General features: G+C 52.2%; 1 protein-coding gene across 2 annotated transcripts; it reads left to right on the top strand.

Moving 5' to 3' along the window:
• The first annotated feature begins 2,977 nt into the window (after nt 1-2,977).
• Nucleotides 2,978-8,063, top strand: TMEM205 (transmembrane protein 205). 2 transcript variants are annotated; one of them, XM_001516691.4, is made up of 5 exons: nt 2,978-3,057; nt 4,408-4,469; nt 5,168-5,292; nt 5,687-5,850; nt 7,208-8,063. In XM_001516691.4, the coding sequence occupies exons 3-5, from the start codon at nt 5,199-5,201 to the stop codon at nt 7,508-7,510; spliced, it is 561 nt and encodes a 186-aa protein (XP_001516741.3). In that variant the 5' UTR covers nt 2,978-3,057; nt 4,408-4,469; nt 5,168-5,198; the 3' UTR covers nt 7,511-8,063. The 2 variants fall into 2 exon arrangements, with proteins under 2 accessions (XP_001516741.3, XP_028909358.1); XM_029053525.2 differs by lacking the exon at nt 2,978-3,057 and adding an exon at nt 3,432-3,452.
• The last annotated feature ends 4,047 nt before the right edge of the window (nt 8,064-12,110 follow it).

Genomic DNA, 12,110 nt, shown 5'->3' on the forward strand with positions numbered 1-12,110 from the left:
ATCAGTTTGGCGGAGGTGAGGAGGGAGGGCGTTCCAGGACCGCGGGAGGACGTGACCCAGGGGTCGACGGCGGGATAGGCAAGACCGAGGGACGGTGAGGAGGTGGGTGGCAGAGGAGCGGAGCGTGCGGGGTGGGCGGTAGAAAGAGAGAAGGGAGGAGAGGTAGGAAGGGGCAAAGTGATGGAGAGCCTTGAAGCCTAGAGTGAGGAGTTTTTGTTTGGAGCGGAGGTTGATAGGCAACCACTGGAGTTGTTTAAGAAGGGGAGTGACATGCCCAGATCGTTTCTGTAGGAAGATGAGCCGGGCAGCGGAGTGAAGATGAGCCGGGAGCGGACCGGAGCGGGGCGAGAGAGGAGGAAGGGAGGTCAGAGAGAAGGCTGACACAGTAGTCTAGTCGGGATATAACGAGAGCCCGTAACAGTAAGGTAGCCGTTTGGGTGGAGAGGAAAGGGCGGATCTTGGCGATATTGTAGAGGTGAAACCGGCAGGTCTTGGTAACGGATAGGATGTGTGGGGTGAACGAGAGAGACGAGTCAAGGATGACACCAAGATTGCGGGCCCGAGAGACGGGAAGGATGGTCGTGCCATCCACGGTGATAGAGAAGTCTGGGAGAGGACCGGGTTTGGGAGGGAAGATGAGGAGCTCAGTCTTGCTCATGTTGAGTTTTAGGTGGCGGGGCCGACATCCAGGTGGAGACGTCCTGGAGGCAGGAGGAGATGCGAGCCTGAAGGGAGGGGGAGAGGATAGGGGCGGAGATGTAGATCTGCGTGTCATCTGCGTAGAGATGATAGTCAAAGCCATGAGAGCGAATGAGTTCACCGAGGGAGTGAGTGTAAATGGAGAACAGAAGAGGGCCAAGAACTGACCCTTGAGGAACTCCAACAGTTAAAGGATGGGAGGGGGAGGAGGCTCCAGCGAAGGAGACCGAGAATGACCGGCCAGAGAGGTAAGAGGAGAACCAGGAGAGGACAGAGTCCGTGAAGCCAAGGTGAGATAAGGTATGGAGGAGGAGGGGATGGTCGACAGTGTCAAAGGCAGCAGAGAGGTCAAGGAGGATTAGAATGGAGTAGGAGCCATTGGAACATCTTACTGCAGAGAAAAGGTGGGAACTGCAAGGAGCTTTAGGCTTCACAGTCCTATGAAGATGGGTGAGGAACTGTGATGGACTGCAGGGAGCTGGGAGCAGTTGCCAACCCCTCCTCACCAACTGGCCACATATATTCCTGCCAGGATCCTGATTCTCCCACCTCTGCCCCCTACCCTTCCAGATTCCCATTCCTCCCATCCCTCAAGCTCCCATTTCCCTATCCCCATCCCTCCCATATTCTCTCCTGCATTCTCAGATCTCCTGCCTCCATTCTGTCAGAGGTGTCTCGGGGGAGATTCCCATAAAGCTCCTGCAGCCTCTGCCCTAGTGCTCCCCTCCGGCTACCCACCCCCCCAGCACTGCTAACACCTCCTGTAGCCCCTGTTCCGGCCCTCACTCCAGGAACCTCCTGAGCTAAGCAGGACACCTGGCTCAAGGCATCTAGGGCAGGGAACCAAGACCAAGAGTGGAAGAAGAGAAACATGTCCAATCTGACTACCCCCCAGTGCGTGGAACATAGAAAATGTTTAATAAACACCATAGTTTTATTACTATTATTGTTGTCATTATCATCATTATTATTATGAGGAGGAGAAGGATCTGTGACACTGTGGGACTTGCCCAAGGTCACACAGCCGACAAGCGGCGGAGTTGGGATTAGAACCCATGACCTCTGACTCCCAAGCCCGGGCTCTTTCCACTGAGACACGAGTTGCAAACCCTGCCCATAAGGAGCTTATGGTCTACAGGGGAGGACAGATATTAAAATAAATTATAGATAGGGAAAATAGGAGAATATAAGAGTATGTACATAAGTGCTGTGGGACTGAAGGTGGAGCAACTATCAGATGCTTAAAGGATAGAGATCACAAGTGCAAAGGTGACGCAGAAGGGAGAGGGAATAGGGGAAACGAGGGCTTAGTCTGGGTAGGCATCTTGGAGGAGATGTAATTTTAGGAGGGTTTTGAAGGTGGGGAGAATGGTGGTCTGTTGCATTCATTCATTCATTCAATAGTATTTATTAAGCGCTTACTATGTGCAGAGCACTCTACTAAGCGTTTGGAATGTACACTTCGGCAACATATAGAGACAATCCCTGCCCAATAACGGGCTCACAGTCTAAACGTTATGGAGAGGGAGGGAGTTCCTGGCCAGAGGGAAGATGGGGGTAAGGGGTCAGTGGCAGGATAGAAGAGATCGAGATACCGAGAGCAGGTTGGCATCATCTAGCCCTGGAATCCCTTTTGGAACCTCCATAACATTTCCTTTCATTCATTCATTCAATGGTGTTTATTGAGCCTTTACTATGTGCAGAGCACTGTACTAAGCGCTTGGAATGTACAATTTGGCAACAGATAGAGACAATCCCTGCCCAATGATGGGTTTACAGTCTAATCATGGTGGGGGGGGCACATTTGTCTTAATCCCCATTTTACAGATGGGGTAACTGAGGTCCAGAGAAGTGAAATGACTTCCCCACAGTCACCCAGCTGACAAGTGGCAGAGCTGGAATTCGAACCCATGACCTCTGACTCCCAAGCCCGCGCTCTTGCCACTGAGCCACGCTGCTCTCCATAAGGATCCCAACTTGATTTGAGGGAGAACCAAAAATGGGGACAGAGGGAAAGGTGGAGGGGGGGTCTTTGGGGAGGGGCCGTGGTCAACAACTTCTCCCCGCCCCTTTGTGGCGTTCCGAAGGGCTGTTGGTTGCCCTCCGCGTCCGTATTCTTGGCACTCGTTGAGAAATTGGGCGGGACGAGAGTCTAACCCGCAACATCATTGGCCAGAAACCGAAGGAGGCGGGGAAATACCGGCCCGCGGTGGGGCGTGATTGGTGCAGAGCGCAGCAAGAAGGCGGGGTGACAGATGTAGTCAGGCGGGGCCTGGAAGGGGGCGGGAGTGGCTAATTGTTGGGGTCCCGGGAGGTGGGGGCAAGGTAGAGAAGAGCCGGCGATCCGGAGAGACGCAGGTACGAGGGCCAGTGTCGGGCTCCTCCTAGGCGTCCAGCCTCTTCGGGCCCATCCCCTTAGCCATGTCCCCCCCTCCGGCTGGCGGTCAGGCTCACCTCGTCTCCCTCCACCCCAGGGTGGCTCCTCCCCACGTTGCTTCCTGGTGGGAGGAGCCCTGAGACGCAGTTGGCCATCGGGCGGGGGTGTGGGGGGGGTGACTCAGCACCTCCACTTTAGGGGGTTGGGCTCCGCGGGAGGAGAAGCTTCTGGACCCCTGCCGGGGCAAATTCGGCCTGCGGGGCTCGGACGAGGAGGGTCTCGGGGTGGAGAGGGGGCCGGGGCGGAGGCCCTGGGGCTCTGGTCCTGAGAAGGGAGCCGCTAGACGTTTTCTCAGACTTTCCCCGATCTGACCCTGGTAATCGAGGAGCTGTTGGCTGGGTGGGGGTCACCCAGGGGGTCAGGGCGCTGCCTCGAGGGGATCTGAGCCCGCCGATGTACCCTAGAAACATCTGTGGTACGGCTTTGGAGGGGTGGTTCCCCACCTTCTGCAGAAAAGATCCCCTCGCCCTCCGCCTAGAATGGATGGAATGGATTCTGATGCCTCCCCGGATGGGGGTGTCTGATCATAAAACAGCAGAACCTTTGGGAAACACCAATCCCCGGTGTCACTGGGTCCAGCTAGAGCAACCCTCGATGCTGCCCTACCGTCAGGGTCTTCTGCACAGGCACGCCCTGCACCCCCACACGGATTCCAATCTTTAGCTCCAAAACACTCCTCCCACATCTGAGATCCGGCAAAATGGGCTGGATCAGAATAGAGAAATCCGTTCCACTAATGCTAACCTTTTCACTGTGTTTCTATCTCGCCTATCTCCTGCTTCTGTCCCGCCCATGTCCTGCCTCTGGCCTGGAACGCCACCCCTCCTCCAAACCGGCAGTTACTCTCCCCCCCACCCCCCCGCAAAGCCTTATTGAGGGCACACCTCCTCCGAGAGACCTTCCGAAACCCCTCCTTTCCTCTTCTCCCACTCCCTTCTGCGTCACCCTTTGTTCTCCCCCACCCCCAGCCCCACAGCACTAATGTACATGTCCAATTTATTTGTGTTGTCTCGTCTCCCCCATCTCCCCCCCCCCAGAATGTAAACTCATTGTGGGCAGGGAACCTGTCTGTTTATTGTTGTATTGTACTCTCCCAAGCGCTTAGTACAGTATTCTGTCCACAGTAAGCACTCAATAAATATGAATGAATGTCTGTAAGCCAAATGTTGGAGGTGGGTAGACCTGAGCACTTGATGATGACCAGGCTTATCAGATGTCAGCCTGTCTCTCCTCTGCCTGTGTTGCCAGCTTACCGGGGTTTCCTCTTTTAGGGCATCTCCTTGGGTCACCTGCCTTAGTTCACCTGACTGGGGAAGTAAACTCTCTCCTACAGGTAAGAGTAGAGCTTTCCTCCCATCCTGTCCCTGGGGCAGAGCTGCTGCTGTTCCCCCTGCAGCCCTTTGCTCTCTGCAGCCCCCCTGCCACCCTGCCCATTGTGGTAGAACCTATTTCACTCAGACAGGGAAGAGATCACTTCCCCAGTAGACTGGCCCAGGACCCCAGGTTGGTCTGGGAAGCCCAAACTGCCCTCCTGAAGTCCGGGCTCGGTGGGGGCCGAAAGAGCATCTGCCGCTGTATTGAGCCCTAGCAGCCTCCCAGGACTCTTGAATTGAGCAGCAGTGACCTGGCTCTGTTTCTATTTCTGCCAACACACTTGCTTGATGGGCTCACCCCATCAGGGAGTTGAGGAGGAAGGAAATGGGGTCGGTGCATGCCTTGGAGCCAGGAATGTCCCTCAGGGGATGTCAGCCCCACTGGACTGATTGCAGGCAGCCTGGGGTCCCACCCCCCTCAGTGAGCGGAACACTGTATAGTCGCTGCTGCAGGGGCATCAAAAGGGGCATGGTTGGCCAGGGAGCTGGTGACTTGGCTTCCTGACTACTCTGCTGCCCCATATGGTGGCAGAGGTCTGGAATCCCAATCGCTAGGGGTTTGGGGAGAACCCCTAAGCGACAGGTCTTGGGGCAAATGGCCCAACCCTAAGGATGGACCTGCTCAGTTCTGAAGCCAAGTCCCCCGCTCTCTCTTCAGCTCTCAGGTCAGCGCTCACTGCGGGACACTGATGGAAGGGGAGCCTGGGAGCATGGCCAAGGTGGCCCAGGTGCTGATCCTGTCTCTGACCTGGGGCACGCAGATCTGGGTCACTTTCATCTCAGGTAGGCTGGGAGGTGTGTGGGGGGGTGGGGGGCACCAGGTAGGGTGGAGGGAGGGCTCTGCTCCCCAGATCCTAAGATTCAACTGTCTACCACTGTGTCCACCAATTCTATTGTACTCTTGCAAATGCGTGGTACGGTGCTGTGCAGCACAGTAAGGGCTCAGTAAATACCATTGATTGATTGATGTCCAGATCCGGCTCACTGTCGCGTGACCACGTTCTTCATTCTGTGGAGTTCGGAGGTAGTATGGGTGAGAACCTTGGAGTTGTGGCTCCTGGCCTCCTTCTGTGAGGGTAGTACCCCCTGGGCTGGCAATCCTAGCTGGGTGAGTTGTGGTGGAATGGGCACACTGATTTTTTTTTTTCCCACCCCCTAACCCTTGCTTCCCCTCCAGGTTTTGTGCTGTACAGAGGTGTGGCCCGGCACACCTTTGGCCTGGTGCAGAGCAAACTCTTCCCCTTCTACTTCTACGTAACGCTGGCGTGTGCTTTCCTCAACCTCAGCATCTTTGTCATGTACCACCCACGAGAACAGCTTACCCAGGGGGAGGCCGGCCAGGTACCCAGGAGAGAAGGGGTTGTGGGACTGGGAAATGGGGAGGGCCTAAAATGACCAGCTTCTTTCTGCTTAGATTTTTGTGTGGAGGTCCAGCCGGCTGTTGCCCAAGAACAGCTGTCCCTTTAAAAGTCACAACCAAATGTAGCCAGTGCTTGGGCTCATGGCTGTGTGCCAGGAAGGGCTTGGCGTTCTAGACAACATAGTTCAGGCTGATTTCTGACTTTTTTCCCCCCTCCCCTATTCACTGCATATTGTCACCAAATCCCCATGAGTAGGGAGTTCCTGGTTGAAGAACCTGCCTAGCTGGGGATTTGGGTGCCCTGAGAAGAGCTCAGTCACTCTCCCCTGGGAGAGCAGAAGTCCCAGCCAAATACATTCTCTGTGCTCAGCAGGGTTGGACCTGTGTTGTGCATTGTCGTATATTCCCTTCAGCCCTTTGAATTTAATGCACTGGACTCTCTACAGTACTGCTTCTACTTACCCAGTACTACTGCCCCTGGGTGGTGGGAGGGATGTCTCCATAGTGCTTTTTTCCCCAGGTGAAAGAAATAACTAGGGATGGGTGACCCAGGATTTTGTGACACCAGGTTTGCTGGCAGACCAAGCAATCTCTCAGCCAGCTTTCATATTCAGTTTTTATTATTTTTCCCTATTTGCTTCTTGGATCTATGCCTGTTCGGACCTACTGTCACTGCCCTAGAGTCAACAGCAGAAATGTAGGCAGAAGGAAGGAGATGATGACAGTAATAATAATAATAATGGTGATAATATTTGTTAAGTGCTTACTATGTGCCTAGTACTGTTTTAAGCTCTGGGGTAGATGCAAGATAATTAGGCTGGACACACGTGGAGCTCACAGTCTAAGGGAGAGAGAGAACAGGTATTCCCTCATTTGACAGATGAGGAAACAGGCCCAGTGAAGAGATTTGCCCAAGGTCATACAGCAGGGAAGCGGCAGAGCTGGGATTAGAACCCAGGTCCTCTGATTCCGCAGCCTGGGCTCTTTCCACTGGGCCACCCTGCTCCTGGATACAGAGCCAGTAGTACATGGCCATGGAAGATGGTAGAGGGTCTGCAGAAACCCACTCCAGGTCACCGATTGGCTGAAAGCCAGGTTCCTCTGTCTTTAAAAGTGGCATAATTTGTTTGAAATCCTGAACGTATTTCTTTCCCCTCTCTCCTGCCTTCCCAGTTACCACTACTGGTTCCCCTGTGGTTTGTAGGTTGTGTTGAAACTGAGAGCTTCCCCTCTCAGTACCCTGGTATGGAAGCGTGTGGGTCTTGGCTGCCTTTTGAATTGTGACTGACCTTGAGTAACTGGGCGTGTCTCTCTCTGTCTCTCTTTCTCTCTCCTCAGCTCTCCCTCTTCTTTGTTTGCCTGGTGCTGTCAGCTCTGAATGCCCAGTGGCTCTCAGGCTCCACCACGGAGGCCATGTGGAAGATGCAGGCAGTGGAGAAGGAGCACGGGCTGGGGCAGGAAGTGGGCCTGAGCAGCAATCAGGGGGCCTACAAACAGCTGCGGGAGAAGGACCCCAAGTACCGGGCTCTGCGGCAGAAGTTCTTCCGCTACCATGGCCTCTCCTCCCTCTGCAATCTTGTCTGCCTGATCTGCAATGGGGTCTGCCTGGCCTGCCTGGCCCTGCGACTTGACAGCCTGTAGGCCGGAGGCTGGAGCTGGCAGGCAGCCTTTCACATAAGGCCACGTGAGCCCCAGCTCCTCTGTCCTTACTACGTACCCTGCTGCCCTCCTTGATGGGCAGAGAATGAATGAAACCAGAATCTTTATCCCTCAGCCTCAGTCCTGCCCGTCTATAGGACTGAGGTGTCTGAGACCCAACCTCTTCTTTCCAGGGCCGGACTTCGGCTTCTCTTCCTGACTTACTGGTGGTCGGGAAGGGTGGATGCCGGGGGTGCCACAGAATCGTGATTCTGGGCCCAGGGATGCTGCCTTCTCTTTCAGTTGGGGCCAATCTTCTGTCTTTTTGTAGGCACACCCTATTAAGCTCCCCCGCATTTCAGGCCTAATCTCCTGAACTGACTTTCCCTGCCCTATCTTGTTCATCTCCTTTGCATGGCTTTTAGACCACTGTGGGGTGGGAAGGAAGTGTCTACTTCCTGATCCTGCTGTGGGTAGGCTTTTAAAACAAGACCCTTTTTTGTACAGTCTGCCACTGCTCCCCCGAAATGATTAAAGTGATTTCTTAAGAGTGCCATCTGTGGTGGGGTTGCTGTGAATACTGTTTCTCGTCTCACCCCATAACCCTGTTTAGGTGTGGCCTTTAGAACCCCTGCTTCTTGTACAAACTCCCCTTAATCCTTGATCTGTATCTGCCCCGCTCACTCCTCGTGGCCATCACCAAGACCTGGCTCTTGCTTGATGATGCTGACTCTTCCCCCCATCCCAAAACAAACACACACACACACGCCCCTCCCACCCACTCTCTGGGAAGGGTTGGCATGGGGAAGAGTTGGCCTCCGCACCGTCGCATCCCCTTTGTTCCTCATCTTCTCTTTCTTCGAAGCCCATGTCCTCCACCTCTACCACCCACTACAACCATTAGTTACAACCTTTATTAAGAGTGCTGGGATAGATTCAAGATTATTAGATTGGACATAATTCACAGTGAGCCACATTCTATGGTCTCCCCATTTTACAAAGGAGGAAACAGGCTCAGAGAGGTAAAGATCACAAGATCACACAGCAGGTCAGTAGCACGGCTAGGACTAGATTGTGGAAATCCTGTGCCCGTCCCACTAGGTCCGCATCCCTTCCTGAAAACCTTTTTGAGTGTCCCCATTTCAAATTGGCTGCGGAACCCAGGGAAGGTGGAAGAGGAGAGGTGGACTGAGGTTTCACCTCCACTTTTCTGAGCAACTTCTCTCCTACACTATTTGTTGGGGACTTGACTAGCCACAAGGATGTTCCTGATGACCTGACATCTCCTCCACCCCCCAGCTGCCTACTTCCTCTCTTAAACTCTGGGACACTTGCTCCATTCCAGCTCATCCACCCACCAACCTGGACACCTAGGATCTCACCATCACTAGTCATTGTACTATTTCCAACCTCAGTAACTCTGAAATCTCACTCTGATCACAACCTTATAACCTGCCATCTCACCACCCCCCCACCACTCACTGCATACACACACAAAACTGTTCTCTCTCCCCTCAGATCTTTAGACCACCTGTAATTCCCAAGACATCATGACCCCCTTAGACTCCTTATCCAACCTCTGCTCTTATCACACAAATTCACTCTCTCAACTCTGCCCTCTCTACCAACCTCATCTCCCTTGCCCATCTACCTCTCAGCTGAGTTTACATCACCGACACAGTAAGCTTCCCGCTGAAGAGCTCTGTTGGTAAAAATCTAGGCATCAGAGTGACTGCTGTCACTTCAAATTCATCCTTGCTTGCTACACCTCTGCTCTCTTTTGCTCAGTAATATTACTTCTTCCTCATCAACTCCTATGACCACTCCAATTACTCTAGACCTTTACCTCCCAGTGCCCCAACCTCTCCCTTCACCCCTAATGTCTTTGACAACTACTGTGCTGACAAAATTGGAAATAATCAGAGGTGAGCTCCTCAAAGTCTCCGCCTCCCCAGTGCTTTCCCACCCCTACATCCACTCTTATCTTCCCAGCCATCTCTCAAGAGGAGAGCTCCCACTTGCTTTCAAAACCTAACCCATTCTAAAAATACTTCCTCCCACTCTTTGGCCTCCCTGACCACCACCTTCCTTCCCTTACTCTCTAGTTCCCTTTGCCTTTCAAACAAGCACAAGTACTAAAACAGTCTCTGGATTCTACTGAACCTTCCAGCTATCGCCCTATCTCCTCGCTCCCATTCCTGTTTAAACTATTCAAATGGATTTTCAATACTTGGTGTCTCCACTTCCTCCCCTCCAACTACCTTCCTGACCCACCACAACCAGGTTTCTTACCCCTTCATTCCCAGAGAAACCACTTGCCCCAAGGTCACCAATAACCTTCTTCTTGCCAAATGTAATCTACCTTGACCTCTTGGCTGGCTTTGACATTGGGGATCACTCCCTTCTCTTGGAAACGTTATCTAACCTCATGGGTTCTAATCCTGACTTTGCCACGTGTCTGCTGCGTGATCTTGGGCAAGTCACTTCACTTCTCTGGGCCTCAGCTCATCTGTAAAATGGGGATTTGAGACTGTGAACCCCACAGGAGACAGGGACTATGCACAACCTGATTTGCTTGTATACAGCCCAGTGCCTAGTACAGTGCCCGGCACATAGTAAAAGCTTAACAAAAACCATTATTATTATTAATCTTGGTTTTACTGCTAGTTCTTTTCTGGTTTTCCAACTACTTCCCGGGCCAATGCTCAGTTTAGTGGATAAAGCATGGGCCTGGGAGTCAGAGGATTTGGGTTCTAATCCCAGCTCTGCCAGTTGCTTACTGTGTGTCCTTGAGAAAGTCATTTAACTTCTCAGTGCCTCAGTTTCCTCATCTGAAAAATGGGGATTTACTACCTATTCTCCCTCCTACTTAGACTGTGAGCTCTGTGTGTGACGGGGACTCTGTTCAGCCTGATTCAGTTGTATCTATCCCAGCGCTTAGTACAGTAAAGTAACAGCATGGCAAAACGGATAGAGCATGGGCCTGGGAGGTAAGGAGGTCATGGGTTCTAATCCCAGCTCCGCCACTTGTCTGCTGTGTGACCTTGGGCAAGTCACTTCACTTCTCTGTGCCTCAGTTACCTCATCTGTAAAATGGGGATTGAGACTGGGAGCCCACATGGAACAGGGATTGTGTCCCACCCTATTTGTTTGTATCCACCCCAGTGCTTAGTACAGTCCCTGGCACATAGTAAGTGCTTAACAAAAACCATTACACCCCAGCTCACTTTCTTTGTTCCTCCCATCCTAACCTACCCACTGTTCTTTAATCTCATCTCCCCTGCTACTGACCTCTTGCTCGGGCCCTTCCCCTTGCCTAAAACTCCCTCCCCTTTCAAAACCACCAGTCCCCAGTGCTCCTGTCTTCACAAACTTTCTGCCATCCCACCTCCTCCAGAAGACCTTTCCTAATTCATTTTTATCCTTCCCAGATCATAGCCTCCCACTCTTGTACACTCAACTACCCGTAACACTTCTGTACATATCTTACTCTGAGAATTTATTCATCTGCATATTCATCTCTCTACCATATTTTCCATTTATTTTGTGTCTGCCTTCCCACTCCCCTTAGATTATAAGATCCTTGAGGGTAGGGATGGTCTTTTAATTACTGTACTCTTCCAAGAATTTAGCATAGTCCCCTGCGTACAGTAGGCGCTCAGTAAACATGATTGTGTTTCCTGTATGTGTGAGGCCTTTTGGGGGGCTGCTTCCCTCACATTCAAAATATGGCTGTTCTTTGAGGTGGGGAGTGGGGGAAGTTTGGGGGTGAAGGCTGTGCTATTGCTTAGTGGGATAGGAGAAAGTCGACTATCTTGGCAACGTCTAGGGCATGTGACCAGCAGATGGGGCCCATAGACACTCAGAGTAGTTTTCTCTTTCCTTTCTTCTCCAGCTGTTAGCAAGCCCAAGTAGCCCCAGGGTGGAATGTGGGAAGGAGGGAATAATAGAAGCAGATGGCAGAGGAAGGGTATCCTAGGGAAGTGGAGTCTCTGGTCTGAACCAGCTGGCTGTGGGCCTATCTTGGATTGCCAATTTGTACATTCCAAGCGCTTAGTACAGTGCTCTGCACATAGTAAGCGCTCAATAAATACTATTGAATGAATGAATTTAGGGGTCCTGAGACAGCCCAAGTGCAGAAGTGCTGTTAGGATAGTCTTAACTGTCTCTACCTCTGGAACAGGGGTTTAGAGCAGCTGCTGGCATACAGCTTGAACCCTGGACCAACATGGGTGAAACTACCCATCACTGGGGCAGTTTATCATGATCAATACTATTTATTGAGCACCTACCATATGCAGAGCACTGTACTAAGCCCTTGGTAAAGTGCACCAGAAGCAAAGTGCAGGATTCCTGTCCTCCAGAGGGTTTTACACTAATGGGGAGACAGGCAGACTTAAATATTTATGAACAATGGAATCAGGAGGAAGAACAAGGGTATAACAATAACATGAGTGCTAGGATGAGTTGAATAAATAATTGAATAATGCTGGGGATAGGAATAAGTGCTAAGCGTAGCTGTTGGAGTGTTGGGTGACCAACACCGGTTTCTCCAAGACCGTGAGCTTGGGAGAAACTTGAGGTGTTGGGAATTAATTTTAGG

Source organism: Ornithorhynchus anatinus, chromosome X2 (assembly GCF_004115215.2).
Source record: "Ornithorhynchus anatinus isolate Pmale09 chromosome X2, mOrnAna1.pri.v4, whole genome shotgun sequence".
Taxonomy (NCBI): domain Eukaryota; kingdom Metazoa; phylum Chordata; class Mammalia; order Monotremata; family Ornithorhynchidae; genus Ornithorhynchus; species Ornithorhynchus anatinus.

Bases quoted from the DNA above. Each gene is read 5' to 3' on its own strand.
- TMEM205 (XM_001516691.4), top strand. From the start codon at position 5,199: ATGGAAGGGGAGCCTGGGAGCATGGCCAAGGTGGCCCAGGTGCTGATC. The intron at 5,293-5,686 runs GTAGGCTGGGAG...CTTCCCCTCCAG, and splicing joins CTGGGTCACTTTCATCTCAG to GTTTTGTGCTGTACAGAGGT. The intron at 5,851-7,207 runs GTACCCAGGAGA...CTCTCTCCTCAG, and splicing joins CCCAGGGGGAGGCCGGCCAG to CTCTCCCTCTTCTTTGTTTG.